The sequence below is a fragment of the Megascapheus bottae genome, chromosome 14, assembly GCF_031878675.1.
Source record: "Megascapheus bottae isolate mThoBot1 chromosome 14, mThoBot2.hap1, whole genome shotgun sequence".
NCBI lineage: Eukaryota > Metazoa > Chordata > Mammalia > Rodentia > Geomyidae > Megascapheus > Megascapheus bottae.
Genome location: NC_143522.1, coordinates 26,345,413 through 26,370,846, shown reverse-complemented (window position 1 = coordinate 26,370,846; position 25,434 = coordinate 26,345,413). Strand labels below are relative to the sequence as shown.

Here is a 25,434-nt window from a genome sequence, read left to right as displayed (position 1 = left end):
GACTTTCTGCTGACTGGGTTTTACCTTGAAGGCTCCTAAGACTCAAAGGTGACCCTGTTTCATTTCAGGGCATCTCAGATCTGCCTCATGGGAGGTGATGTGAAGGGGGGCAGCCACTGATTTCTGGCTGTTTCCAAAGCAAGGCCTACAGGGCCTGGTGGCTCACGCCTGTAAGCCTGGCTACTCAGGAGGCTAAGATCTGAAGATCAAGGTTCAAAACCTGCCCAAGTAGACAAATCTGAGAAACTCTGATCTTCAACAACAAGCAAAACACCAGAAGTGAAGGTGTGGCTCAGGTGATATGGAGTTAGCCTTGAATGACAAAAATGAAGCAAGAACGTAAGACTGAGTCCAAGCTCAAGCCAGTACTGGAAAAAAAAATCAAGCTGCTGCCTAATCCAGGGAAAGCAAAAGAACCATGAAGAGTAGGAAGAAAGCAAAGAGTGATGAGCAGAGTAGAACTGTTACACAAACTGGTGCTGTGTGTTGGGAAGTTTGAAAGTGTCAACTATCTCAAAGCGACTGGCACTTGGGGCTTTATTCTCTGAGGGGTGGGGTTACTAGGTGAGAGAAAACTGAGGCTCCCCAAATGGCCTGATGACTGGACAGTGACTGCCAAGGTACAGGAGTCATATGCCTTCACTTGGGAGGAGAGTGGGGGTGCATGTGCAATTTCGTTCTCTTTGCCTTTCCAGATTAGACCTCCAGGTCAAAGACCATCCAGGGCCATTTCCCCGCAAAGTGCATATGCAATGTAGATATGGGGTGCATGCTTCCTAAGGGGATGGGGCCTGCATCTTGTGTGAAGGGGTGGAGGGGAGGTACCTGGGTACCCAGACTTGCACTTGGGGCCTGGGCACTGTCCCTTAGTATTTTTTACCTGCTTGAGTCACAGTTCCAACTCAACATGTTGACGATGAAATGGAGAAGAGTTTCTTGAACTTTTCTGCGAGCGTTGGTGTAGTTCTGAGATCCTCAGATCTCAGACTCTTGAGTAGCTAGGGTTATAGGCAGGAGACACGAAGGTGGGAGCCTGGGGTGGGGGTGGAGGGACCTTTGTCTTAATGGCTGGCCAGAGTGTGGCCATCTGGAGGTTTGGATGAAATCGTGCAGGCTGGAATGCAGGCTGGAACATGTTCTCCTCCCTGCTGGTGTCTCCTCAGCTGCCAGCATGTCACTGCTCAACCTCAGGTTGGATATTCAAGTCTGTAGGGTATCTGTTATGGTACTCCCCCCCACCCCACCCCAAAAAATCACTGGTTATCTATCTGCAGGAAATAAAGGAATTAAAGACTTCTTTCTCATGAGGTTAAGCCTCTATCCTGCAAGACAAAAACTAAGCAATAATCCTAATAACTAAGCATATTTTTGTATGCTAGGAGGTGATAGATATTTAAAAGGGTGGGCAAGGAAATGGAGGGTGAGACATGTTGGGAAGGGCTCAGGCTATAGCAGTAAAGAGATGGGTGTTGGGGAGCTCACAGAAAAGGTGAGATTTCAGACTGCATGCATTTATTGAGAGAATAAATGAGCAAATGAAGTGATACAAAATCGCACTTCATTTATTTCTAATGGGAAAAGACACAGAGCAAGAGCTTGGCACTTAATAAGATTTCTACCGAGGCCAGATGATAGCTAATTAATTGGGGAAAGGGGAATTCTCACAATATTGTCCTAAAAGTCACTAGCCTCTTATCTCGACACACGGCTGTGCAGGGGGATGGGGAAGGGGGGTAGGTTTTAATTGACTTCCTGTGTAACTGATATTTATAAATTGCGTCTGACAAGAAAAATCTGTTTGTACAATGATGAATTCCCCACGCTGATTCTGAAATAAGTTTACAGTCTCTAGCTCTGGAAGGCAGATAAAGAACTTTACCCCTGGGGTGGGCCATGTCCTGGGGGAAGGGGAGGGGCATGGCTAGTGGCTCAATAAGACCAGTATTTTGGGCAGCTCTCTTGTGGTCATCCAGGGCCTGAAAAGAGCTCACTCCTTTGATGAGAGTTTCTGTTCATTCATTCATTCATTGACAGAGATCATTGACTGTGTGCTGGAACCTCTCCCCGGTGCTAGGTCTGGCCTCGGGATACAGGGTTTGAGGTACTGGGAGCAGGGAAGGAGAAAACACTGAGAACTATGAGGCCAGAATAGGGGCCCTAGCTGTGCCTAAGCAAAAGTAACTGAAGAGCGAAGACTATCCCCACAGAAAGTAGACTCCAGGCTGAGTGGGCAGGCATCTCTTGATGATGGGATGGCAGAGGAAAAGTGCAAACATGCCATCAGAAGGAAGGGCAAAGTTCTGGGGCCTGAAGGCCTCAGAGGGATGGTAGCAGCCGTTATACATGAGGTACTGACAGGACCTTGCAATGAAAGAGCAGGAAATAGAACCAGGCAAAGGAAGAGAAGGCCAGAGCCTTGGGAGCAGACTGGGGCTGGAGGCCCCCACTGGGACAGGGGGGGGCGTCAGAAGGCTAGTGTGGTTCCCTCAAGGAGGAGAAACAAAAACAGTACAACAGCCTGGCCCTGAGGAGAGGTGGGGAAAGCTGGAGGAGAGGACTGTGGTGCCCACACCGGACCCGCCCACCATGGCACACTTCAGGCTCCTAACCCACACAACATCAACTAATACAGAGCTGAGAAGAACGCCACACAAATAGTGTACACCCACTAGTTCATGTTGTGTCCGCCGTGTGGATACAACCAAGTAAATAACCTTCAGAGCGCAGGCAATAATAAAATGAAGTACAGTAATTAGGAAATTATGAATGTTGACTATATGGCTGAATATAAATATTACTTTGCTTTTACAACTCTTCGCTTAATTATAAATTTAGGTAATTTTCATTTTTCACTATGACTTTTTACAACCCGTTTGTAAATATCTCAGATATTAACTACCTGCTCTCCCAAGATCCCCCAACCATGGGCCCTGCAGGCCCAAGCATACTCCAGTCTTTTTTGGCTCAGTGAAAGCTATAACCCCAGAAGCCCTGCAAAGGGAATCCAGTACAGACATGGGGCAGATGAGCCAGGAAGCATGTGAGTAGATGCTCATGACCCATGTCCCAGTGGCCTGGGTTCTGTGTCTAAGCCACAGAAACCCCTGTCATCTGCCTCGCCTATATAGAGTCCCTCGGACATTAGAAATTGCTGCCCAAGTCCTCATCTTCACTTTGGTGAGGAGGTTAAGAAAGTGTGGAATGCCAGGAATCATGGCTTGTGCCTGTAATTCTAGCTACTCAGGAGGCTGAGATCTGAAGATCAGGTTCCAAGCCAATTCAGGCACGAAAGTCTGTGAGACTCTTATCTCCAAGCAACCAGAAAAAAGTCAACAACAAACTATGTCTCAAGTGATAGAGTGTCAGCCTTGAGCAGATAAAAGCACAGGGACAGTGCCCAAGCCCTGAGAGCATGCCCCAAGATACAAGGCATAGAGAGGGTGGGAGCAGGGGAGAGGGGTGAGAGGGAGAGGGAGAGGGAGAGAAAGAGATCAGTTCCCTCCCTCAGATCCTGCCTGATGACTTACATTAATTGGAGTAATCGGTGTGTTCTGAAAACAGAACAGAGATATCTTAAAGAAAGATGCTTATCCTGGAAAAACAAACACTCAAGAAAATAGCTCCTCTTAGCACAAAATATGTTTCAGAATGTTTCCTTATGTCAAGGGCAGACACCTGTCAAAGGAATCTTGTGACAAAAATCCATCCTTTCTTTGAAAAGCTGTCCAGACATCAATGGCTGAAGTGGAACAAACAGGTCAGGCTGCCCAGAGCCCAGGTGTGTCCGTCCACACTCGTCCTCTCTCCCATCCTGCCCATTCTCCTACACAGCCTCTCACTGCCACACCCAACCTTTTTTGTGTGTGGTTAACTGGAGATGAGAGTTTCATGGACTTTCCTGCTGGCCTCAAATCATAATTCTCAGACGTCAGCCTCCCATGTAGCTAGGATTCTGGACATGAGCCATAGGTGCCTGGCTTGGACTGTGCACCTTGAGCCAAGACTGCTCATTTTAGAGTGCTGAGATTCCCTAGGTTTACCCTGGACCAGGCTCTATCCAGCTCCCGTGAACGTTAAAGGAATGAAGACCTGAGAAAGGGCTCAGGCTAGACTAGATAGCAGCACAGTGACTGTAAATCCAGGGGCTCTGGAGGGAGGTGGCTGGGAGAGGATGAGTAGGGCCAAGTGACCAGGACTAGAGAAGGGTTGAAGAAAACAATGAAGCCATCACAGATTTGTAGGACCCTGGGCTCCACTGTGGCCTTCCTGGATGGCCTGCAGGGGGCGCTGTGCCGTGGAGCCTTGTGAGCAGGCCAGGCTGAGCTAGGAGCTCAGCGCCTGGTTTACAGGCCATGGGGCTCCACACAGGGGATGCTATTACAGCAATGTAATTGGTTTCTCAAGGTGATTTACTCCCCTGGCTAGCACACTGGAGCAGCCGAGGGTTTCAATCTACTGACATTTAGATTGCCTCTGCACCCACACAACTGAGATGCCCACAGCCGTGCCCCCGCAGTGGCTGCTGGGCAGAATGCTAAGGGAACAGGCTACAGATCCCCATGGAGATTTGCAGGGGGCGGGGGGTGGGGGGGAGTAGAGGAACTGGAGATCTGCCCCCACCATTCCCAGCAAGAGGGAGGACTTGCACTCACAAGGCCAATCAGCCTGGGACCTCAGCACCCCACCCCAAGGGGGGCACTGCTCAGCTCCAGGCTCACCCAGGAAAGGAAGTGTTCTCACCTCTGCTTCTCCCTTGCCTTGTTAGGGTTGATTGTAAATCTACATGAGGCAGAGGTGAGCATCATGGGGGCTCTGAGTCAAGGCGCTGCCCACTGCTGTGACCACAGAGATGCTACAGTGTATTGCTTCTCTTGATCACCACCCTGCCAGTGCCAGAGACACACCAGATGCCCCCCCAATGCCATGGGGTCTCCAGAGGAAAGCAGGCTAGCACATACTTTCAGAAACCCCCGAGGTGGCCTGAAGTATTCTGGGATCAGAGCCTGCAGGTAGGATCCTCAACATTCCAGGCACTTGGTATTCTGGCTGGTCTCTTCCAAACTTCACCACCCACTCTGTCCCAAGACTCTGTCAGATAGCTCAGAAGCCGCTATGATCCCAGGGTGTCCAGCCAAGGAGACCTGAGCTGTCCTACTATGTGTCTTTGGCCTTCCTGGCTCCGGGAAGTCACCTTGGAGCTCTGGTGTCATTTGTAGTCTGAGCTCGGAGCTGGGTAACGTGCAGTGTTGCTTCTTGATTTCCCCCAGTTTGCTGCACAGCCTGCTCAGTGGTTGGAGGTCATCTTGTTTGCTCAGAACAAGCTCCCTGGGGAGGGTCCATTCTGCACCTGCCACTCAGAGAAAAGTCACAATGTCAGCTCCCTTCTGCTGGCCCTCCAGGAAAGTTCTGGAGCAGAGTCAGCATTCTCTTTGCTTCTTCCTCACCTCTCTCTCCTCCCCTTCCCTCTCAACCAGCCCCATTCCAGGAAGAAAACTCAGAAAACAGCTCCTGACCCCTTGATCTGCTGCCCTCTTCATTACCCTTCCTCCTCTCCCATAAATCTCCAAGCCCCTAAGGAGCCCAAGGCTTCTCCGCATCACTTTTAAGATGGTCTAACATCTCTTTTACCAGCCACTGGGGTCCCAGAAGCCTCTGGGCTTCTTCTTGATATGATAATAAGGGAGAGGAAGAAATCCCAGAGTTAGGCTGGGCTCAGTTCTGCAGGCTGCCTTGGGCACTAAGGCTTGGGGCTCCCCTGGAGCCAGTGGCTGCCAGGAAACTAGATTTCAAAAGGAGAAAAGACAGGATGGTTTAAGTGTATAAAAGGAGGTCCTTAGGACATTGCCCTGGTAATTGTGGCTGTGGACATGGAGGTCAAGCCCCAGGGCGTCTGCAATGTCAGCATCTGAAATCACCAGGACATCAAGAGGTCCCTGGCTAGCTGGGTCAAACTCCCCAGATCCCAGGGCTCTTCTGGCCTATGGAATTCAGAGTTTGCAAGGGGCCATCATCAAGAGCTTTAAATGTTGAGGTATCTGGTCAAAGGTTTCAATTTTGTGTGAGCAAAGTAGACAAACTCAATCCAAACCTTTATTCTAAGGGTAAGGAGCTTGGGGTCCCAAGGTAGTGGCAAAAGTGTTACTGTTGGGGACTTGGCCTGGTGTATCAAACTCAAACTGGGTTTGTAGACTCCAGGCACAAAGTCTAGAAGTCCCACGTTAAGTCTGGCCACTCCCATTCATATGACAAATGAGACATTGTGAAGGGCAGAGGAAGGAGATTTATTCTATGGCAACCATGGGTCTTTCTCTCCACAAAATAATCATAAGACAGAAGTGGATCAGAAGCAAAGTGCACTGGAAAGTGAGGGTAGGAGGTGGGGACGGCCCTTGAACTCTTGGCGGGCTGGTATAAGGTCCAGCAAGGACTCTGCACTGGAAGGGCTACCTCATGCCCCCTGGGTGAGGAGGAGGAGAAGGAGGAGGAGGAAGAGGAAGGGGAGGAAGCAGCAGAGGAGGGTGAGAATACAGACTTCTTCGTGTAAGAAAGCAAGTTTTGGGACTCAGAAATTGGTAACCCTATGTAGTGTGGGGTTATCCTTTTTTAGCCATCGTGGTGAGCCTTAGCTGTGCTGGCATCTGATTGATCACTGTTCACCTCTGTCCCCTCCAGGGCTGTTCCAGAATCCTCTAGGGCTTTGCTTTCCTCAGAGCCATTGTTTCCACATCCTGGGGTCTTTAGGAAAAGGAGGTAGTCTTATCTCTCTCTCCCTCCCTCTTTTCCTTTCTCCTTCCCTCCCTCCCTCGCTAGTTTCTACTCATCCACTCAGGTAGTCTCCAGAGCTTTTGGCTCTTTCCTCTAGATGCCTGGAAGATGGCATTACTTGTTTGAGGGACAGATTGCTTTCTATACAACACACTTATCTCCTCTTTCCCAGACGCTAAGGGAATTGCAAAGGGAGCACAGCAGAGAACCAGTAGATCAAAGGGCACAGATACACAATTGGGGAGTTCTAGGGTCCAGCAAAAGCATCTCGAAAGTTGCATGAAAGAACATTGTAGCTGAGCCAAAAATAGTTCTTTGCAGAAAACTGCCAATTCGGGCACTGTATTAAATAGACAAAGTATCTGAGATGACTGGCAGAACCCCTGACCGTGAACAAGCCCTCAGGCACTGGTGGTGCTGTAAGAGTAACTGTTAGTCTCTGCCTGGGTTAAGATGGGTTCTGAGTGCACAGCCATCTCTTCTCCCCAGGCTACCCCAAAGGAGACAAACTCACCTGCCAGGGGGACATTGAAGAAGCACAAGCTAGCTTGCCTGAGGGGTCAGCGTGCCCAGGGCCAGAAGGCAGAGGAGGTGAAAGCCTTTGGCTCTCAGGCAGTGAAAAACAAAGCTTCATTGTGGAGTGAAGCCAGCCCAGGCAGGAAAATTTGTCAATAAACCATCAAAAAGCCGGAAGTGGAACTGTAGTTCAATAGTTCAAGTGATAGAGTACTAGCCTTGAGCAAAAAAACTCAGGGACAGAGCTCAGGCCCTGAGTTCAAGCCCTAACACCAGCTCAAAAAGAAAGGAAAGGAAAGAGACTCTGTTGACATAATGATTCTGAAGTTCACCTGGAAGAAGCTGGGGGGAAAATGATGAGTTGGAAAAAGAAAAAAGGAAAGAGGTGGAGTATGAGAGATGCTCAGAGGGAAGTTTTCGGCGATGGTATCTCATTTAACACTCATCGTATCTCTACAAGGTAGTGACTGTGATTAGCCTTACCTTGAAGAGGATGGAGCTGGGCTTAGGGCTGACCAAGGATCTCCAGGCACGGCCACGGTGTCCCACACACCCCTGTCCATGCTGAACCTGAGCCTGTGTGGAGGAAAGGCATCTCATGTTTCCTGGAGCCTGGGCCGCAAGCTGCATTTAGAGTTGTCCCCAAGCAAGTAAATGTGATTTATGGTTTAGGAACAGATCAGGTCACTTAGGAGGATGGATGGAGGAGGAGCAAGCCTGAACCCTGAACTCTCCAAGGCTAAGAAAGGGAGGAGAAAGGTGTCTTAGCTCAGATAGCCCTGAATGGGGATCTGTACCCCCAGCTGCTGGGCCATGTCCACCCTGTACCTTTTTCATGGATAATAGAGTCAGCTGGGAATTATATGGGATTTTTTTCCCCCCAGTGTTTGAGTTTGAGCTCAGGGCCTTATGCTTGCTCATCTGGTACTCTACCACTTAAGTCATGCTTTGTCTGGTCAGGTTTTGTTTTGTTGGTGCCTGTCCTAGGGCTTAAATTCAAGGCTTGGGTTGGCTCAAGGCTATCACTCTACCACTTGGGTCACAGCTCTGCTTCCAGCTTATTGGTAGTTGATTAGAAGAAGAATCTCATGAACTTTCCTGCTTGAGTGGACGTCAAACTGTGACCTGTGACCCTCAGATAACAGCCTCTGAAGTAGCCCAGATTTCAGGCATAAGCCTCATGTGTCCAGAAACTGGTTATTTTTTTAGATAGGGTCATGTAAATTGTTCAACTCAGGCTAGCTTTGAACCATGATTTTCTAGATCTCAGTCTCCTGTGAATCTAGGCTGACAGGCTTGAGCAACCAGCACCTAAGATTGTTATAATTTAAGTACTTAGTGGAAAGGGGCAGCAAAATTAAAATTTTATGACATGTGAAAATCATAAGAAATTCAAATCCCAGTGTCCATAAAGACAGAGCCATACACATTCACTTGTATATAAATATTCTTGGCATATTATCTATGGCTGAAAAGACACAAGAATTTCAAACAGGGGACTGGGAGGTAGTGAGAGTGACTTCCATGGAAGAATCTAGGACGTGAAGAATCAGGCGTTACTTGGGATGTATCTAAATCTGCTCCATTTGCTTTTTGTGATTCTGGGCAGAAGATGGAGAGTGTGTCTCAGCACAGTGGATGGCTGCAGGACAGAGCCAGGAGGAAGTCACCTGGAGGAAGAGATCATTCCTGAGGAAGTGATCCCATCTAGTGGTGGATGGTGGTATGACACTCTGCATGACAACCTTTTGGACAGCAGCATTCCAATGAAATTGAGCAAATATCATTGAAACAGATTTGGGGACAGCAGGTATGGCTGCACCACAGTGCAGACCCGCTCAGTGCTGCAGAATTGTGCAGGGAAGACAGGCGCAGTGGCTCATACCTGTAATCCTAAGTACTCAGGAGGCTGAGATCAAGGTTCAAAGTCCAAGTCAGTCCAGGTACTATAGTTCTTGAGATTCTTTTTTTTTTTTTTTTTTTTTTTGGTGCTCAGATCCTGATGCACTGTCCTTGGACTTTCTCAAGGCTAATGCTCTACCACTTGAGCCACAGCACCACTTCTAGCTTTTTTTCTATGTATGTGGTACCGAGTTGAACCCGGGTCTTCATGCATGCTAGGCAAGCACTCTATGACTACTAGAAAACCAGAAGTGGCACTGTGGCTCAAGGGGTAGGGTGGTAGCCTTGAGTTGAAGAGCTCAGGGACAACGCCCCGGCCCAGAGTTTAAGCTCCATGATTCACACACACACAGATAGAATGAAGCCCAGCACTGGTAGCTCATGCCTGTAATCTTAGCTACTCTCCGAGTCAAGGTTCTAAAGCAGTCTGAGAAGACAAATCTAAAATACTTGTCTCCAACTGAACAGCAAAAAGCAGAAGTGGAGGCATGGTCTAAGCAGTCAAGCTCTGGCCTTGAGTGAAAAAGGCTAAGTGAACTAAAGAAACGTGGAGTTCAAGCCCAAGTATCAGTACAAAAAACCCATAGAAGAAAACACCAGAAGCAGCAGCTTAGAAACAGACATCGGCAGCTGTGAGGGACTGGGCCTGGGTAGAAAGGAGGAAACCAGGAGACTGTTGATTTTCATTATTAGTTTGTAAGTACCATTTGACTAATCACATGTGTGCGTTGTTGGAGGAAAAAAAAATAAAGTAGCTTAAAATTCAAATGGGGGGAGCAATAAAAATGCCTAATTCATTTGACTATATTGCCAATAGCCAGAGGGGGCCAGGGGACAAACTGACAAAGGAAAGGGCTGAGGACTGTGGAGGTGCACAGGAGAGAGAAAAGGTCAACTCTCAGGGCAGCAGGCCAGGAGGTGTTTGAGGCAGGACAGGACAGGCAGGCGCAGCCTGGCCTGGCTAGGGCTCCTCTGCAGCCCCCAGTGACGCCTGCTGTCTGTATTTCCACCAGGTCAGCTGGTCCAGTCTGCACACAGGTCTTCCTGGCTTCCCCTGGACACTGAGCACCGGTGGGCACCTGCTCTGCCTGCTCAGGCTGCCACACTGCCACTGACCTCCCAGTGTGCTGCACAATGGCCAGGGGCCTCCCAGCCTCTTTCCTATAGGACTGAAGGTGGGATTTGGTGGGGAGAGCCACTGATCTCCTGGGACCCCTCTCCCACACACTCTGCCAGAGCCACTCTGTCTGTGGGGCCCAGTCTGGTACTCTCACTCTGCCAGGGAAGAATGGAGATCAGAGCTCAAGCCCCACTGTAAGGGCTGTGACCTTCACCAGTGGATTGACCTCCAAGTCTCAGGAAAGATGTTCTAAACACATACGCACAGCTGAAATACCACAATGACACCTCTCAATTAATACAAACTTTTTTTAAGTGAGTCAGGCACCTGTGGCTCATGCTTGTAAAACCAGCTACTAAAGAGGCTGAGATCTGAGAAATGCATTTCAAAACTAGCCTGGACAAAACTTTCCCCCAACAGAGACACACAAAACTGGTCACTTGCTTGCTCAGGGCTAGTGATGGGTCACGTGGGTAATCTACAAATGTTCCTGTATTTCACCAGCAAATTTCCTATGACATTTTCCCACCTTTATCTGGCAAAAGGCATCCCTGCTAATTACCATCAACACAATATCATAATCCATTCAACCGATAAGTTACAATCGACAATTGACACATTGTCTAACTTCTCTTTCAAGTGTTACTCTACATGACAAAATCCTAATATGGCTCAGAAGAGAATTTCCACTATACTATGAAATAGCAATAGTCAAATCAGTGGCAGAAAGGGCCAGGCTTAGTAGTATCTACTGGCAATCCCAGCTACTTAGGAGGCAGAAGTAGGAGGATCACAGTCTGACATACAACCATATTTGCAAAACAAACCTAGAGTAAAGCTGAAGTGGTAGAATGCTGGTGTTTAATCCCAAAGTGGGGAAGGAGCAGATTACTGGCAGTAAATCAAACTGTAACCTTAGGAAAATAGTTTACAATAATAATCTTTCTGGCTGAACACTCCCTTGTCCCCTAAAGCAGCTGAGATACTCTACTTCCCTGTCAAATGCATTACATGTGGTCATTTAGCACCAGGGACAAATTTCTAGCTAACAGATGTGGACGTATCTAGGTTCTCTTTAAACCCTGGAAGTGCTCACGCCTGTAATTCTAGCTAGCCTCCTGAGATCTGAGGATCCTGTTTCAAAGACAGCCCAGGCAGGAAAGTGAAGCCGTGGTAGAGTACTAGTCTTAAACAAAAATAAGTAAATTGGCCAACTGAGGGAATAAGACTCTGAGTTCACGCCCCAGGAATGACACAAAAGAAAAACCAGGTAGCTGATGCTAGTGGCTGACAGCTGTGTCCTTACCTGAGGTCTGAGGGTTGCAGTTCAAAGCCGGGCTGGAAAGTTCATGAGCTGGAAGTGGAGCTGTGGCTTTAGCCGTAAGCAAAAAATTATGTAAGGCATAGCACTTGGGCCCTGAGTTCAAGTCCTAGGATTGGCACACAGACGCAAACCACAGAGAATACTGCAGGAGATAAAAGGCTCCCATGCAGCATAACACAGCAGACACGGGAGATCCAGGTGCCTGTCTTCCAGCTTGAGCCTGGGCACTACTGTCACTACTGCTGCTAGGCTGGGTGCTGTTGAGGACCTCCTACCTCCCATGACCCAAGGGCAAGGAAGGAAGTTCAAAGCCACTCCACGCTGGCCACAGCAGCCACGTCCCTTCGGATGAGCAGAGAAAGGGCAGGAGGAGCTCTATTTCCTTTCCTCTGAATGTCTACCTCTTGGGGAGGGGTGGCAGCTGAGGGCCCAGCTGCCTGCAGAAGCCTCTAGGCCTCTCACGAAGGAAACGGAGAAGGCTTCAAGGAAGTGGCTATCATGGGAAGGTATTCTTCCACCTGCTTCTGCAGTCCCAAGAAGGCATTTTTTTTTTTTTTTTGCCAGTCCTGGGCTTGAGCTCAGGGCTTGAGCACTGTCCTTAGACTTTCTCAAGGCTAGAGCTCTACCACTTGAGCCACAGCACCACTTCCGGCTTTTTTCTATGTATGTGGTACCAAGGAATCGAATCCGGGTCTTCATGCATGCTAGGCAAGCACTTTAACCACTAGGCCAAACTCCCGGCATTTTTTTATATGACAGTACTGAGGCTTGAACCCATGGCCTCACATGCTCACTCAGCTTTTTCACTCAAAGTGGGAATTTTACCACTTGAGTCACGCTTTAACTTCTTCACTTTGCTGCTTTACTGGAGATGAGTCTCTTGTGTTTATCTGCTTGGCTGATCGGTGGATCTCAGTCTCCTGGGTAGCTAGGATCATAGGCGTGAGCCACCTGGCTAGGGATGCATGACTAAGTGTGCTGCCTGGCCCCTGCAGATGATGGAGAGCTTCCTGCAGGGCGATACACCTGGGACAGGAGGGACTTCTTTCCCCTTGGTCACTGTGGAGGCTCCTGGCTCTTCACACTAGCTGACCTTGGGAAGCTAAGGCAGGAGGCTCAAGTCCAAGGTAAGCCTGGGTTACACAGGGAGTTCCAGCCATCTTGGAATAAAAAGGGTGACCCTGTCTCAAAAAAAAAAAAAAAACAGTGCAGTTGGGTGCTGGTGGCTCATGCCTGGAATTGTAGCTACTCAGAAGACTGAGATCTGAAGGTCATAGTACAAAGCCAGCTCAAGCAAGAAAGTGTGTGAGACTCTTGTCTTCAATTAACAACCAGAAAACCAGAAGGGTGCTCTGGCTCAAAGTGATAGAGCACTACCCTGGAGCAGAAGAGTTCAGGGACAGCGCCCAGGCTTTGAGTTCAAGTGACAAAAAACAAAGAAAGAAAAACCCACAATGTAAACTCTTGGCTGGGGATGCACCTCAGTGTAGAGCTTGCTCAGCATGTTCAAGACCCTGGTCTTAATCCCAACACCTTCAGAGAAACAAAACCCAGAACACCACACCTCCGTAGCTAGGCCAGGCCTTTCTCCCACTTGGGTCAGCAGCCGAGAGGCCTCCTCCAGCCATGCCCACACACCTGGCTGGGACACACCCTCAGCCACGCCCTCACACCTGGCTGGGGACACACCCTCAGCCACGCCCTCACACCTGACTGGGGATACACCCTCAGCCACGCCCTCACACCTGGCTGGGGATACACCCTCAGCCACGCCCTCACACCTGGCTGGGGACACACCCTCAGCCACGCCCTCACACCTGGCTGGGGACACACCCTCAGCCACGCCCTCACACCTGGCTGGGGACACACCCTCAGCCACGCCCTCACACCTGGCTGGGGACACACCCTCAGCCACGCCCTCACACCTGGCTGGGGACACACCCTCAGCCACGCCCTCACACCTGGCTGGGGACACACCCTCAGCCACGCCCTCACACCTGGCTGGGGACACACCCTCAGCCACGCCCTCACACCTGGCTGGGGACACACCCTCAGCCACGCCCTCACACCTGGCTGGGGATACACCCTCAGCCACGCCCTCACACCTGGCTGGGGATACACCCTCAGCCACGCCCTCACACCTGGCTGGGGATACACCCTCAGCCACGCCCTCACACCTGGCTGGGGATACACCCTCAGCCACACCCTCACACCTGGCTGGGGACACACCCTCAGCCACACCCTCACATCTGTCTCCTAGGGAAGTGGAGTGCAGCTGCCTCTGGCAAGTCAAACAGCCGAGTAAGAGAACCAGTGCCAGTCACCCCAAAGCAGAGTCACACGCCATTGGCTGCGCTGGCAGTTTATTTTTAAAAAGGACACCCCAGCTACCACATTCTCTTCTTTGTCCATCATTTTTCTGCATAGAAGTTACAAAAACAATTGGGGGCTATAGCATCTTTGCCAAGTGACTGACACATTTGAGAAGGGCGGTGAAGAAGACAACACCGGAAGAATTGTGTCCACAACTGAATTGGTACAATGCAGAGGGTTGTGAAGGTCACAAGGGGACAATCTCACGCAAAGATCACACGCGAGCTGGCCTGCTCACGGCCAGGGGCAGCCAGGAGGGCGGCCGTGGCACGCGGTGTGGTAAGGCGTTTCCAAAAGGCAGTGAGTCTCTGCCCCATAGGGCAGCGTTGGCCTCACTTGGAGCCCTCGTCCTTCTTCTCATCGAGAAGGGCGGAGCGGATCCCCAGCTTCTTCAGTTCTTCCACCAGGTCCCCGTTCTGGTGCATCTGCAGAAGAATGTCACAGCCCCCCACAAACTCGCCATTGAGGTACACCTGTGGGATGGTGGGCCAGTTGGAGTAATCTTTAATGCCTGTGGGGAGACAGTGGAGCGTTACTCAAACGATCAGTCGTGGCATTCACCCCCACCCGCACCCAGCAGAAGCCCTGCCTCCCCTTTACCCCTACACCAGGGCGCACCTCACTGTCGAGGGGACCAGTGTGGGAAGCCTGGACAGACTGCCTGGTCCCTCCACTTCCTCCCAGCTCCACCTCTGGAGGCTTTTCACAAGAAGTGGTATAGAGCTGAGCACTGGTGGCTCACACCTGGGATCTCAGGAGGCTGAGATCTGAAGACCAAGGTTACAAGCCAGCCCAAGCAAGAAATCTCCAATTAACAAGTAAAAGGCCACAAGTGGAGTTATGGCTCAAAGTGGTAGAGTGCCAGCCTTGAAGGAAAAGGCTCAGGTTCAGTACCCATGGCCCAGGGCCTGAGTTCAAGCCCCAGTATTGGCACAGGGGTGGGAGGGTTGTGGGAATGAGGGGAGAAGAGCAGAATTAGTGATGAATGGAAATACACAATTAACCCCTCCTTGAACAACCACTACATGCACAAATCCACTTAGCTTAATTACAGAAAAAAGCCAGGAGCCACAGGTTTTATCTTCTCTAGACATCACAACCCAGCCAGAGCCAAGAGGTCACCAGCTGGACAGGTAGCCCACACCTGTAGTCCTCTAGCTGGCAGGAGGACTGTGAATTCCAGTGCCAGCCTGGGCTTCACAGAGCCCTCTCCAGCAAAAAAGGTCCCCATTAGGCTTTGGAAAAAACTGCTTCTCAGTTACTCTGGGTGCCTATTTAAAAAAAAAAATCAACTAGATATTCAAGAATTTCTAATCCCTAGAGTGTATTTACAGGACTAAGAACGTAGGCATATGAGTGCCTGCCGGATTCAATCTTGTCATCCTAATAAAAGCAGGTCAACATGAGAGCTGTGGTTGTTCCAGTTTTAGCTCTACTCTTAAATACAGTCCATGGGAACTTCCTTTACCACAGTGCAGGCAGCAAGGTTCTCCTGGTATCATTAAACGTCTATGGTATCCGGAGCTCCTTTTACTGCTCCTAAGCCTCCTTACACACCTTTTTACACAGAGATATCATTTTTGTGTGTGTGTGATATAATAGCAGTTTTTTTCAATCTTTCACAACAGATCTTTACCCATTGCTTTTGATGAGGGTCTACACGCTGACCTCAGAATAAAATGACTGCCCCTACAGGCCATGCAAACCACAAGCTTAATGGTGTGAATGTTATAAAACAGTTGCTGAGTGCACTGTCTGGCACTATCCCTTTCTACAGAGGTGCCTCAGTCACAGCTCAGCTCCCAGGACTTCAATCAGGGGTGTTTGGGAGAAGGTCCTTGGCCGGAATCCTATCCAATAGCCCTCAGCCCAGTGTAGTCTGGAACACCCCAACACCAGCAGTGGCCCAGGAAGGAGATTCCGGCTCGCCAGCTCTCTGGCCATGTTCTGACCCCCCCCCCGACATTTGCACAGCCTCTTTCCTGGCAGTATCCAAGGTGTTCCCCCAAGGCAGAGGGTCAAGACCAACCTCACCTGCCTCATAGCTCAGCTCTGCTGGATGCTTCTGAGAAAAGTGTGGTCTAGACACCCTATGCTGACCCTGAGCTCTAGATCCTCCAGCCTCGGCAGCCAGTAGGGTGCTGGGATCGCAAGTGCATTCCACCACTTCCAACCTGAACCTTCCATTCCTAAGCAGCAATCTCATCATGTATGTTCAGCACCAGCAGCTTAGGAGGCCGAGGTTTGAGGATCTTGATTTTGAAGTCAGCCCTGGAAAGTCCACAAGTAGAGTCATAGTTTAAGTGGTAGAGTGCCAACCTTGAGTGAAAAATCTAAGGGGCAGTGCCCAGGTCCTGAGTTCAAGTCCTAGTACCCACCACCCTCCTCCAATCTAACCATGTTAAATATTTAAGGAAGTATGTGATTATTCCCACAGAGTGAGGAGAGAACGCTATAACAGTGAAAGACCACACTTCCTAAGCAGAAAATAAAAATGAGTTGATGGGCCCAAAAGTCATTGATTAAACACTTTAGTTTTCATAACTGCACTGCCATGAGTTCTTTAAATCTGTTGCTTGAAACTTAGAAAATCAGACCCAAGTGTGGATTTTTGTTTATGGTGCTGGTCCCAAGAAACCAAACATTCTAACCTCAGGGCAGAAAGATGAATGCAGACAATGAATTGAAAATTCCCTCCCAGAATGGTTTTCCTCCCAGGGCCTTGAGCTTGCTAGGCAGGCACTATGTCATACCCATCTCCTCCCCTCTTCATTCCAGGCTTGGACAGTCAGTTATTTAAGTACACCATAATTATACTTTTCTTTGTCCCTGGCTGAATTTCTCTACGGGGCTTCTGATGGAGACTAATTCTGTGACCAGAGACAATGTCACACTTTATTCACCTTCATCACAGGAGACTGGCCTTATAATGACGGGAAGTGATCTGAGGGTGGAAACCTGCAGCACTCAGGAGAGGACCGCCAGAGCTGTAACTGCAGCCTCTGGGCAATGTGTTAGTGGGAAGTCTCAGCCTCCTTGTCTGTAAAATGGAACTAACATTTCTCACAGATTTACTGTGCCCATTAGAGGAGACCTAACTGTCCCCATACAGCTCCCTGTACAGGGCCAGGGCATGTGGCCACTCTCTCCATGCTAACGTCTCTACCGCACTCCAGAGAGATGACTTATGGAGGAACAGATGAGGTGGAACGCATGGAGACGGCATGTGGGGACTGCAATCACAACTCACTGGGTGAGTTCACAGTTAGGAGTTTCGGATGGGGGATTTTTGTGTGTTTGGTATGCCCATCCTGGGGCTTGAACTTAGGACCTGGACGCTGTCCCTGAATCTTCTCAAAGTTAAGATTCTACCAAGTAAGCCACAGCTCCACTTCCTCTTCATACTCTTATAAACAGAATTTTCTTGGAACTCAGCATGCTCAGACATCTAAGAGTGCTTATAACTGACCAGATGAAGAGAGAGAGCGTCCCCCCAGCCCATCCAGGCGGAGGGATTTCCTCCCTGCCTCTAGAGGAAGCTGGCCTGTCTGGCTCTTAGCCAAGAACCAGGAAGGAGGAGGGAGGCAGCAGGTCTCTGCCCTCATCAAAAGTACAGGTATCATTTAATTCTCACAGGCAGCATGGTGACACATGCAGCCACTGGGGCTCAGCTTTGGTGTTTGCTAGCAGTCTGCTAAGGCTTCAACTGCCCTGCTGCTCAGGAGGCTGAGCTTATTTCCAAATGCTTAATATTAGCCCATTGCTGGTGGCTCACACCTATAATTCTAGCTACTTGGGAGGCGGAGATCTGAGATTACAGTTCAAATCCAGCCCGGGCAGCAAAGTTTGAGAGGTCCTTATCTCCAATTATCCAGTAGAAAAGCTAGAAATGGAAGCTGGCTCAAGAAGGGGAGCACCAGCCAGCTTTGACTGAAATAGCTAAGGGGGAGCACAAGGCTATGAGCTCAAGCCCCAAGTAAAATGACAGATAGATAGATAGATAGATAGATAGATAGATAGATAGATAGATACATACATACATACATACATACATACATACAAAAGAGTGGGAAGAGAAGCCAGCAGGCATTTCCAGCTGGCTGTGAGAAATAGCTTCCAACACTCTACAATCGGAAAGATAACCATGATCAACAGATAGCAGAGGGTTCCACAAGCTCTTAGCAATGGCTGAGATAACAGGCCATGCACTGTACACATGTGAACACACGCACACACAGTAAAATGTGACTGAAGAGCAGCCTTTGCCACCTGCAGCAGCCACTGTTTCACACAAGCCGACTTCAGCATGCTGGTTGCATAACATATTCCTGGTTTTCTGCAGGGCAAAGGCTAAATTCTCACAAACAGGTCTGGAGACTGTAGCCCCAGAAACAAAGGGGGCTATGGGGCAACACTGAGCTCTGTGGCTCTCTGGGACCCTGAAAGGACAAGGCAGCCTCAGGAGACAGTGAAGTCCCGGGGGCTGGGCCCCCTGCCACGGTCCAGCTGTCTCTGCAAGCGTCCAGCTGCTGGTCCCAGTGATCTTGCATCTGGAGAAGGTGACAGATCCATGCAGCTGGAGCTGCCTGACAGCCTCTCAGCAAGACAGTGCTCACGTGAGGTCATGTCCTCCTGTGGTCACGTCCTAACTTGCCCTAATAAGGGAGGCCCCACTTGGGAAAGGCTTACATCACATTGCCCCTGGCTGACTTAGCACTGCCATTAATACCCTTTCAAGTCAAAAAAGACATTTTATAGTTGATTATTATTATTACTGTGTGTGTGTGTGTGCACGTGCGCACATGTGCATGCATGTATTGAGGTATGAATTCAGAGCCTGGGTGCTGTCTCTTAGCTTTTTCGTTCAAAGTTGGCACTCTACCACCTGGGCCAGTGTTCCACTTCCAGCTTTTTGGTGATTAATTGTAGATAAAAGCCTACAGACTTTTCTGCCTGGACTGGCTTCAAACTGATTCTCAGATTTTAGCTTCCTGGATTACAAGTGTGAGCCACTACACCTATCCAATTACTTATGTAACACACTTATTAACCAAAATGACAATCCAGTGAAGTCTTTAAGTCAAGAAACAGGTTCTTTCCCCTGTTAGGTGAATGCTTAAGGATTGAGAGCAAAACTTGAATGTGTAAAAGAGAAAACAGGAACATTCTTGCTATTGTATTTGTTCTTATTTCCATTCATATTCAGTTTACGAGCAACATTTTAATGTAGCTTATTTCCACTTATGCTAAACAGGAGAGTCAAAGATCCTCAAAATGTCGTATTAAGCAAGGTATCGATGACACAACTTTTTGCTGAGGGCCACACAGGCGATTTGCAGGTGGCAGGCTGCAGACTAGTTACTGACTTATCTCTGAAGCCAAAAGCTGCCTCTGAAGGGCAGGACCCCTGTGTCGATAAGCCTGAGCCTGACAAACAGCTGGCTTCTGGTTGATCAGACCCAGGACACTGAGCACAACACATGGTAATAGGGTAAAACCTGCAAACAGTTGAGGGGGTCTTCATTCCTGAACCACACTTGCCTCATGGATTCCACCCACCAAAACTACCACAACGGTTGGATCTACCATTACCAACAGATTGCTAAACTCTCTAACATGTTTATTATCTTTTGCTTCCTTATATATTAAAAAAAAAAACTTCCCCAAGTTGTATCTCATCATTTTGACTTTACTGGAAAGAAAAATGCAGTTAGGTAGGTAACTTGTCCAAGGCTGGGCCGTGGGCTGGCCACAGAGGATTCTGACTCCAATGTGCTTTCCTTAACAGGCCTGCCTCAACAATTCCTGTGATATGGGCTATGGCCAGACATGGAGTACAGTAAATTCTGACACTCAAGCCTCTCTCTCTAGCACACGGACACCCAAAAGGAGCACTGGATACCAGGGATATGGGAGGGCCAGTCCCTGAAACTGGAAAACAGGACTTCCTCCCACCCCATTCCAAGTCAATCCAGTACAGTCTCCCCTGTTTCTCTACCTACCCCAAACAGGCCTGGTGGGTCCCAGTGACTGGCCTCTCTTCCCCACTTAGAAAAAAAGGGAGAGAGAGCTCTGACACATTGAACCGCTTGACAAAATGCAGGAACGTTGCTAATTCGCTGCCAGGGCCCACTCTCCTTCCACCAGGACAGTCGAAGGCCACGGGGCCAGCTAGTCTTCGAAATCCGTACTGAGGTGGCAGTTCGTTCGCTGGTGGGGCGGAAATCCTTGGAGCTTCCTCTCCCCTACAAGCCTAAGTAAACCCCAAGCCCCACACGTGGTTCCCACCGCTTGAGGATCCAAAACTAAACGTCCTTCACCGTTCCCGTTCCCCAGCTTCTTCCCTCGGACCCCAACTAAGTCCTGCTGGGGATCGGCGTTACCCCTTGCCAGGTGTCTGTAAGCAGAATGGCCCCAGAGCCCAGGAGCCCAGGAGCCCAGGAGCCCAGGGCCAGCCTCTGCCCTCCGAGCCTTGGGGGCCCCCTCTTTGCCACGCTTGGGCAGTCCACAAGGCCAGGGGGGGATCCTGCTGCTGATCGCGTTTCCCGGACCTCCAAGTGAGGATCAGGGCACGCCAAGGTTCGAGCTGGCCATGGAAACAGAGCCCCGTGGATTCCCCCCAAAGGTCGGCGGCAGTCCGTTAAGACCCTCCATCCGGAACCGCCCTCGGTGCTGTCCCGCCGCCGGCATCCCCAGACGGACGGGGGCTCCCTGGAACCCGAGCCTGGCCCAGCGGCCACCTGCCCACTGGACCCCGGGCCGCCGGCCTCAGAAACCCCAACTCCAGCCCGGCTCCGGGCCTCCGGGCCCCGGCCGTCCGCCTCCCCGCGGGCTGACCTTGCCGCAGCTCCGGGTCGTCCAGTACGTTGTAGGCCGCGTAGTCGCGGACGCCGTGCAGCCGCAGGATCTGCACCACGGCGTTGCTGAAGCCGCACTGGGGCCGCTCCGGCGTCCCCTTGAGGAAAACCACCACCTTGTCCTTCTTCACCAGCCCGTCCAGCCGCTCCGCCTGGCCGCCGCCCGCGCCCGAGCCCGCCGCCCGCACGCCGGGAGCCAGCCGGACGCCGCCGCCCGCCACGCGACCCCAGCGGAGCACGGCCGCCGCCGCCGCCGCCCGGCCTAAGGACCCGCTCATGGCCGCTCGCTCGCCAGCTCCCCGGACGTCACCTCGGCGGCCTCCCGGGGTCCCCTCCCGGCCAGCGGCGGCCAGGCCCGTCCGCCCCGGGACCTCATTGGACCGGCTCCCGGCTGCTCCTCTGATTGGACGACCCTGGCCCACCGTCCCTGGAATTCCCCCAATTGGGTGGCTGACCCCGCCCAGTGGGTGGGATCAGCCTTACACGCGGGGACCGGCGTCTCTCAGGCTTCCCTGGGACGGCGAGCCACCGCGTTTTCACTTGATTGGAGAGAGTGGCTGTCCGTCAAAGTAACGCTGCATGGCAACGAGAAGCAAACCTTCCCTCTAGGAGCCGATCCGGCCCGCCCGTTCCGCCGAATGCCGGGAAGGGGTCACGTCCACGAGGAGCTTCCGGTTCCGGGGTCAGCGGTGCTGGCGACTCCGCCGTTGGGCGGCGGTGTCCGGGGAGATGCTGTTAGGAGCGGGCTTCGCCGGCGCCGGCCATTCCGGCCGAGGGGAGCGCCTGGGGGCTCCGCAGGGCCGCGGCCCGACGTGCTGCATCCCGGCGGGAGGGAACCGGGCGGGCCGGGGTCCCCCGGTCCTGCGTCCGCGCCGGGCCGCCCGGCCCCGGACCCTGCAGGGCCCCGGCCGGCCTAGGCCCGCCGCGGTGGCGGTCTTAGTTATGTCTCTAAGCCAGCTTCTTCTTTTTTAAACCGTGAGCAGTGCTGCCGCCTGCGCGATCGTCGGCCCCCAGCTCGCCTGGACTCGGGAGAGGTTCGCTGGGAAGTGAAGCGGGAGCGGTGGCGCGTGCCGCGGGGCCCAGCAGTCGGGGACCCCCCCCCCCACACACACACACGCCTTCTCGGCAATTAAAAAAAAAAGAAACGGGCACGGCGGCTCACAGCTGTAATCCTAGCAGCTCTGAAGCCCGAGATCCAGAGGGCTGTGGTTTAAATCCAGCCCGGACAGAAAAAAATGTGCCGGACATTATTAATCTCTGGATTACTAACAACAAGAAAAGTCAGGCGGGATAGCGATGCTGGCTCGGTGGAAGAGCACCTGCCAAAGCCCCCTCGCTGGAGGCTCTGCATTAAGTTGTCTGATACCACCACCACAGAAAGAACGGGTGGGCTGGAGAGTGCGTCTCGCCTACCGTTAGAATATGCTTCAGATCTTAGAGCTCCATCTCCAGCACTCGCTGTGCCAGCGCAGGATCTACAAGCTGGCATTCAGGGAAGCAGAGAGGAAGCCCTGGAGAGCAGAAAAGGGAAAGAAAGGCTTCCTGGGGCCCATCAGGCCTGTCCGTCATGACGTGCTGTCTAACTTGAGAGAGGGTAGGTGCTCAGATTGGCGGGCCATCCATCGAAAATCGGAGTGTCTCGTGGTCTGTAGTCTTGGATCCCGCACTGGGTTGGCAGTACCCCAGAGCACCCCCAGACTTGCAGAAAAAGCATGGAGCAGAGGAAGCTGAGGCGTGTCCACTGGAGAGCCTGCAGTGACATGTGCAATTTTCCTCTGATAGTTCCTGGGTACTGTTGCCACGGTGATAATGACTGTCCGTGTCATTATCTATCCACCAACAGTGAGAGGAAGCTGTGCAGTCGAGATATTGTTTAGCAGATGGAGTGGTTTCTGTTGGACACTAAGTACTGCTACAGTCTGCTTTTGTAAGACCTTGAGCCATTTATAAAATACTTAAGAGGTGACCTTTATGTGGGGAGGGGATGTGTTCGTGTTTAAAGTCAGAAAATCAACAGGTCAGCAAGAAAGCCTTTCAAGAAATGATTTGAGCCAAGTAAACTGTAAAAATTAACCCAGAGGGACTCTTGAGTACTCCTGATTGATACTTTCTACTGATTTCTAATATGAACCCACAGTTAGAATCTGTTTGCTCTGCAGATCCAGTGATTCCAGATAAATGAGAGGAACGTGAATCTGAGATGACAACTCTGATATATAGCAGGCCTGTTGCAGAAGGTGAATGTGGAATCTGGTACCCTCCACTGTAGAGAACACCCTCAGTTCATTCCCAAATTGCCCCATTTCAGTCCATGCTTACAATATAGCAAGGGTTTCTTCCTTTTCTTTTTTCTTTCCTTTTTCCAGTATTGGGGCTTGATCTCAGGCCCTGGGCTGTGTCCTTTAGCACAAGGCTAATGCTCTACCACTTGAGGTATACTTCTACTTCTGGCTTTTTGCCCGTTAATAGGAGATAAAAGTCTCATTGTCTTTCCTATCCAGGCTGTCTTGAAACCCTAATAACTAGGATTAGAGGATATATTTTTTTTACTTTTTTTTTACACGAAATAAATGTGGCAATTTGTTTCTGAAAAGCTACCCCTGGTCTCTTGCCTGTTTGAAATGAGTTCCTTTCCTGTGATGCAAGGAGAGGGAAGGAGAACCTGCTAGGCACAGAGCTAGCTCACTGTGTAATGCTGACTTTAGAAGAACATCTGTCCTTTTTGGTTGTCCGATGTTTTCTTAAGCTGAGGTTATAACTGTCATAGAAAATCAGAAGTGGCTGATGCACAATGTTAATAAAATCTTTAAAATTTTAAAAATCAGAAGTAGCTGGGCACCAGTATAGCTCTTGCTACTCAGGAGGAAGAGTCTGAAGGTCAAGGTTCAAAGTCAGCCCAGGCAAAAAAGTCCAAGAGACTCTTATCTCCAGTTAACCACCAAAAAGCTGCAAGTAGAGATATGGCTCAAGTGGTAGAGTGCTAGCCTTGAACAAAATAAAATTCAGGGACAACACCCAGGCCCCGAGTTCAAGCTCCAAGACTTGTACAAAAAGAAAGATCATAAATTACCAGGGCACTGGTGGCTCAAGCCTGACAAATACCAGTAATCTTGGCTGGGAATGTGGCTTAGTGGTAGGGTGGTTGCCTAGCATGCATGAAGTCTGGGCTCAGTTCCACAGTGCCACATAAATAGAATAAAAGCCAGAAGTGGCATTGTGACTCAGGTGGTAAAGTGTAAGCCTTGAGCAAAAGAACCTGAGTTCAAGCCCAAGGATTGGCCATTTATTTATTTATTTATTTGATCTTGGGGCTTGAACTCTGGACCTGGGTACTGTCCCTTAGCTCTTCAGCTCAAGGCTACTGCCCTCCCTTGAGCTACAGCACCCACTTCCAGTTTTCTCTTGGTTAATTGGAGATAAGAGTCTCAGGGTCTTTAGTATCTGGACTGGCTTTGAATGGGATCCTAAGAGCTCAGTCTCCTGAGTTGCTAGGATTACAGATGTGAGCCACTGCACCTGGTGCAAATTTTTTTTAATCAGTATTTATTTTCCTATGTCAAGGACAGTACCCAGGGTCTTGTACGTGCCAGGCAAATGCTTTATCACTAAGCCTGTCCCCAGCCCTAGCAGAGATCTTTAAAAGATGAAGCAGCATTTAAAGTATTTCTTCAAAAGCATCTAACTTTTACATATAATAAAAGTTTTGTTTAGAAATCTTTACAGGACGAAATTAGACTTCTTGATCAGTTGTAAGAATCTGCCCATAGTCTCTAGTTTTGGTGATCTTTTTCTTCTTTGTTTTTTGTTTGCACTACAGGAGGTGTAAACTCAAGGCCTCACACTTGCTTGGCTGGCACTTTACCATTTAAGCCACATCACCAGCCCAGGTTTTTGTTGGCTGCTTTGGAGATGAAGTCTAGCAACCTTTTTCTTCTTGGGCTGGCTTTGAACCCTTGCCCTCCAGATCTCATCCTCCTGAGTAGCTAGGATTACGGGCATGAGCCACAGGCTCATTATCATTTTGAATATATTGATAAAAGTTGTGTCAGATTTTGGGGTCTCTCTGTAGACCTTTATGTGGACCATGTGGGAAGGATCATGGAGTCCACAGAGAATCCTAGTGGGCTGGGAGTTTGGCCTAGTGGTAGAATGCTTGTCAGCATGCACAAAGACCTGGGTTCAATACCTCAGTACCACATACATAGAAAAAGCCGGAAGTGGTGCAGTGGCTCAAGTAAAGCCTTGAGAAAGTCCAAGGGCAATACTCAGACCCAGAGTTCAAGCCCTGGGACTGGCAAAAAATTTAAAAAAGAATCCTAGGATTTAGGTCACAAAATGTAATTAAACCCAACCCACTCACACCATGTAACTATACAATGACTCCAGCATTTTGTCCTTGTGCTTACCTACAGAAAAAGTTTGGTTAAAAATCCTCATTTCCACCCACATTTCCAAAAGCAAATTCACCAGGGAGCTGCAGTACAACCTGACAAGTGTGAACTGACCTCTGCACACCAGGGGAGGCTTGCTCAGGAGCAGGTCTCCGGAGGGAGGCCAGCCACACACCTGGGGACTTC

The 25,434-nt window shown here is 50.2% G+C and overlaps 1 protein-coding gene and 1 non-coding gene across 2 annotated transcripts; one reads left to right on the top strand and one right to left on the bottom strand.

Annotated features, from left to right (window-relative positions):
- Positions 1-13,973: 13,973 nt before the first annotated feature.
- On the bottom strand, positions 13,974-21,247 carry Glrx5 (glutaredoxin 5). Its single transcript, XM_090344783.1, has 2 exons — positions 20,838-21,247; positions 13,974-14,511 (listed from the first exon to the last, which is right to left on the bottom strand). The coding sequence occupies exons 1-2, from the start codon at positions 21,133-21,135 to the stop codon at positions 14,333-14,335; spliced, it is 477 nt and encodes a 158-aa protein (XP_090200909.1). The 5' UTR covers positions 21,136-21,247; the 3' UTR covers positions 13,974-14,332.
- A 1,253-nt stretch (positions 21,248-22,500) lies between these two features.
- Positions 22,501-22,777, top strand: LOC150054873 (small Cajal body-specific RNA 13). Its single transcript, XR_016537697.1, has one exon.
- The last annotated feature ends 2,657 nt before the right edge of the window (positions 22,778-25,434 follow it).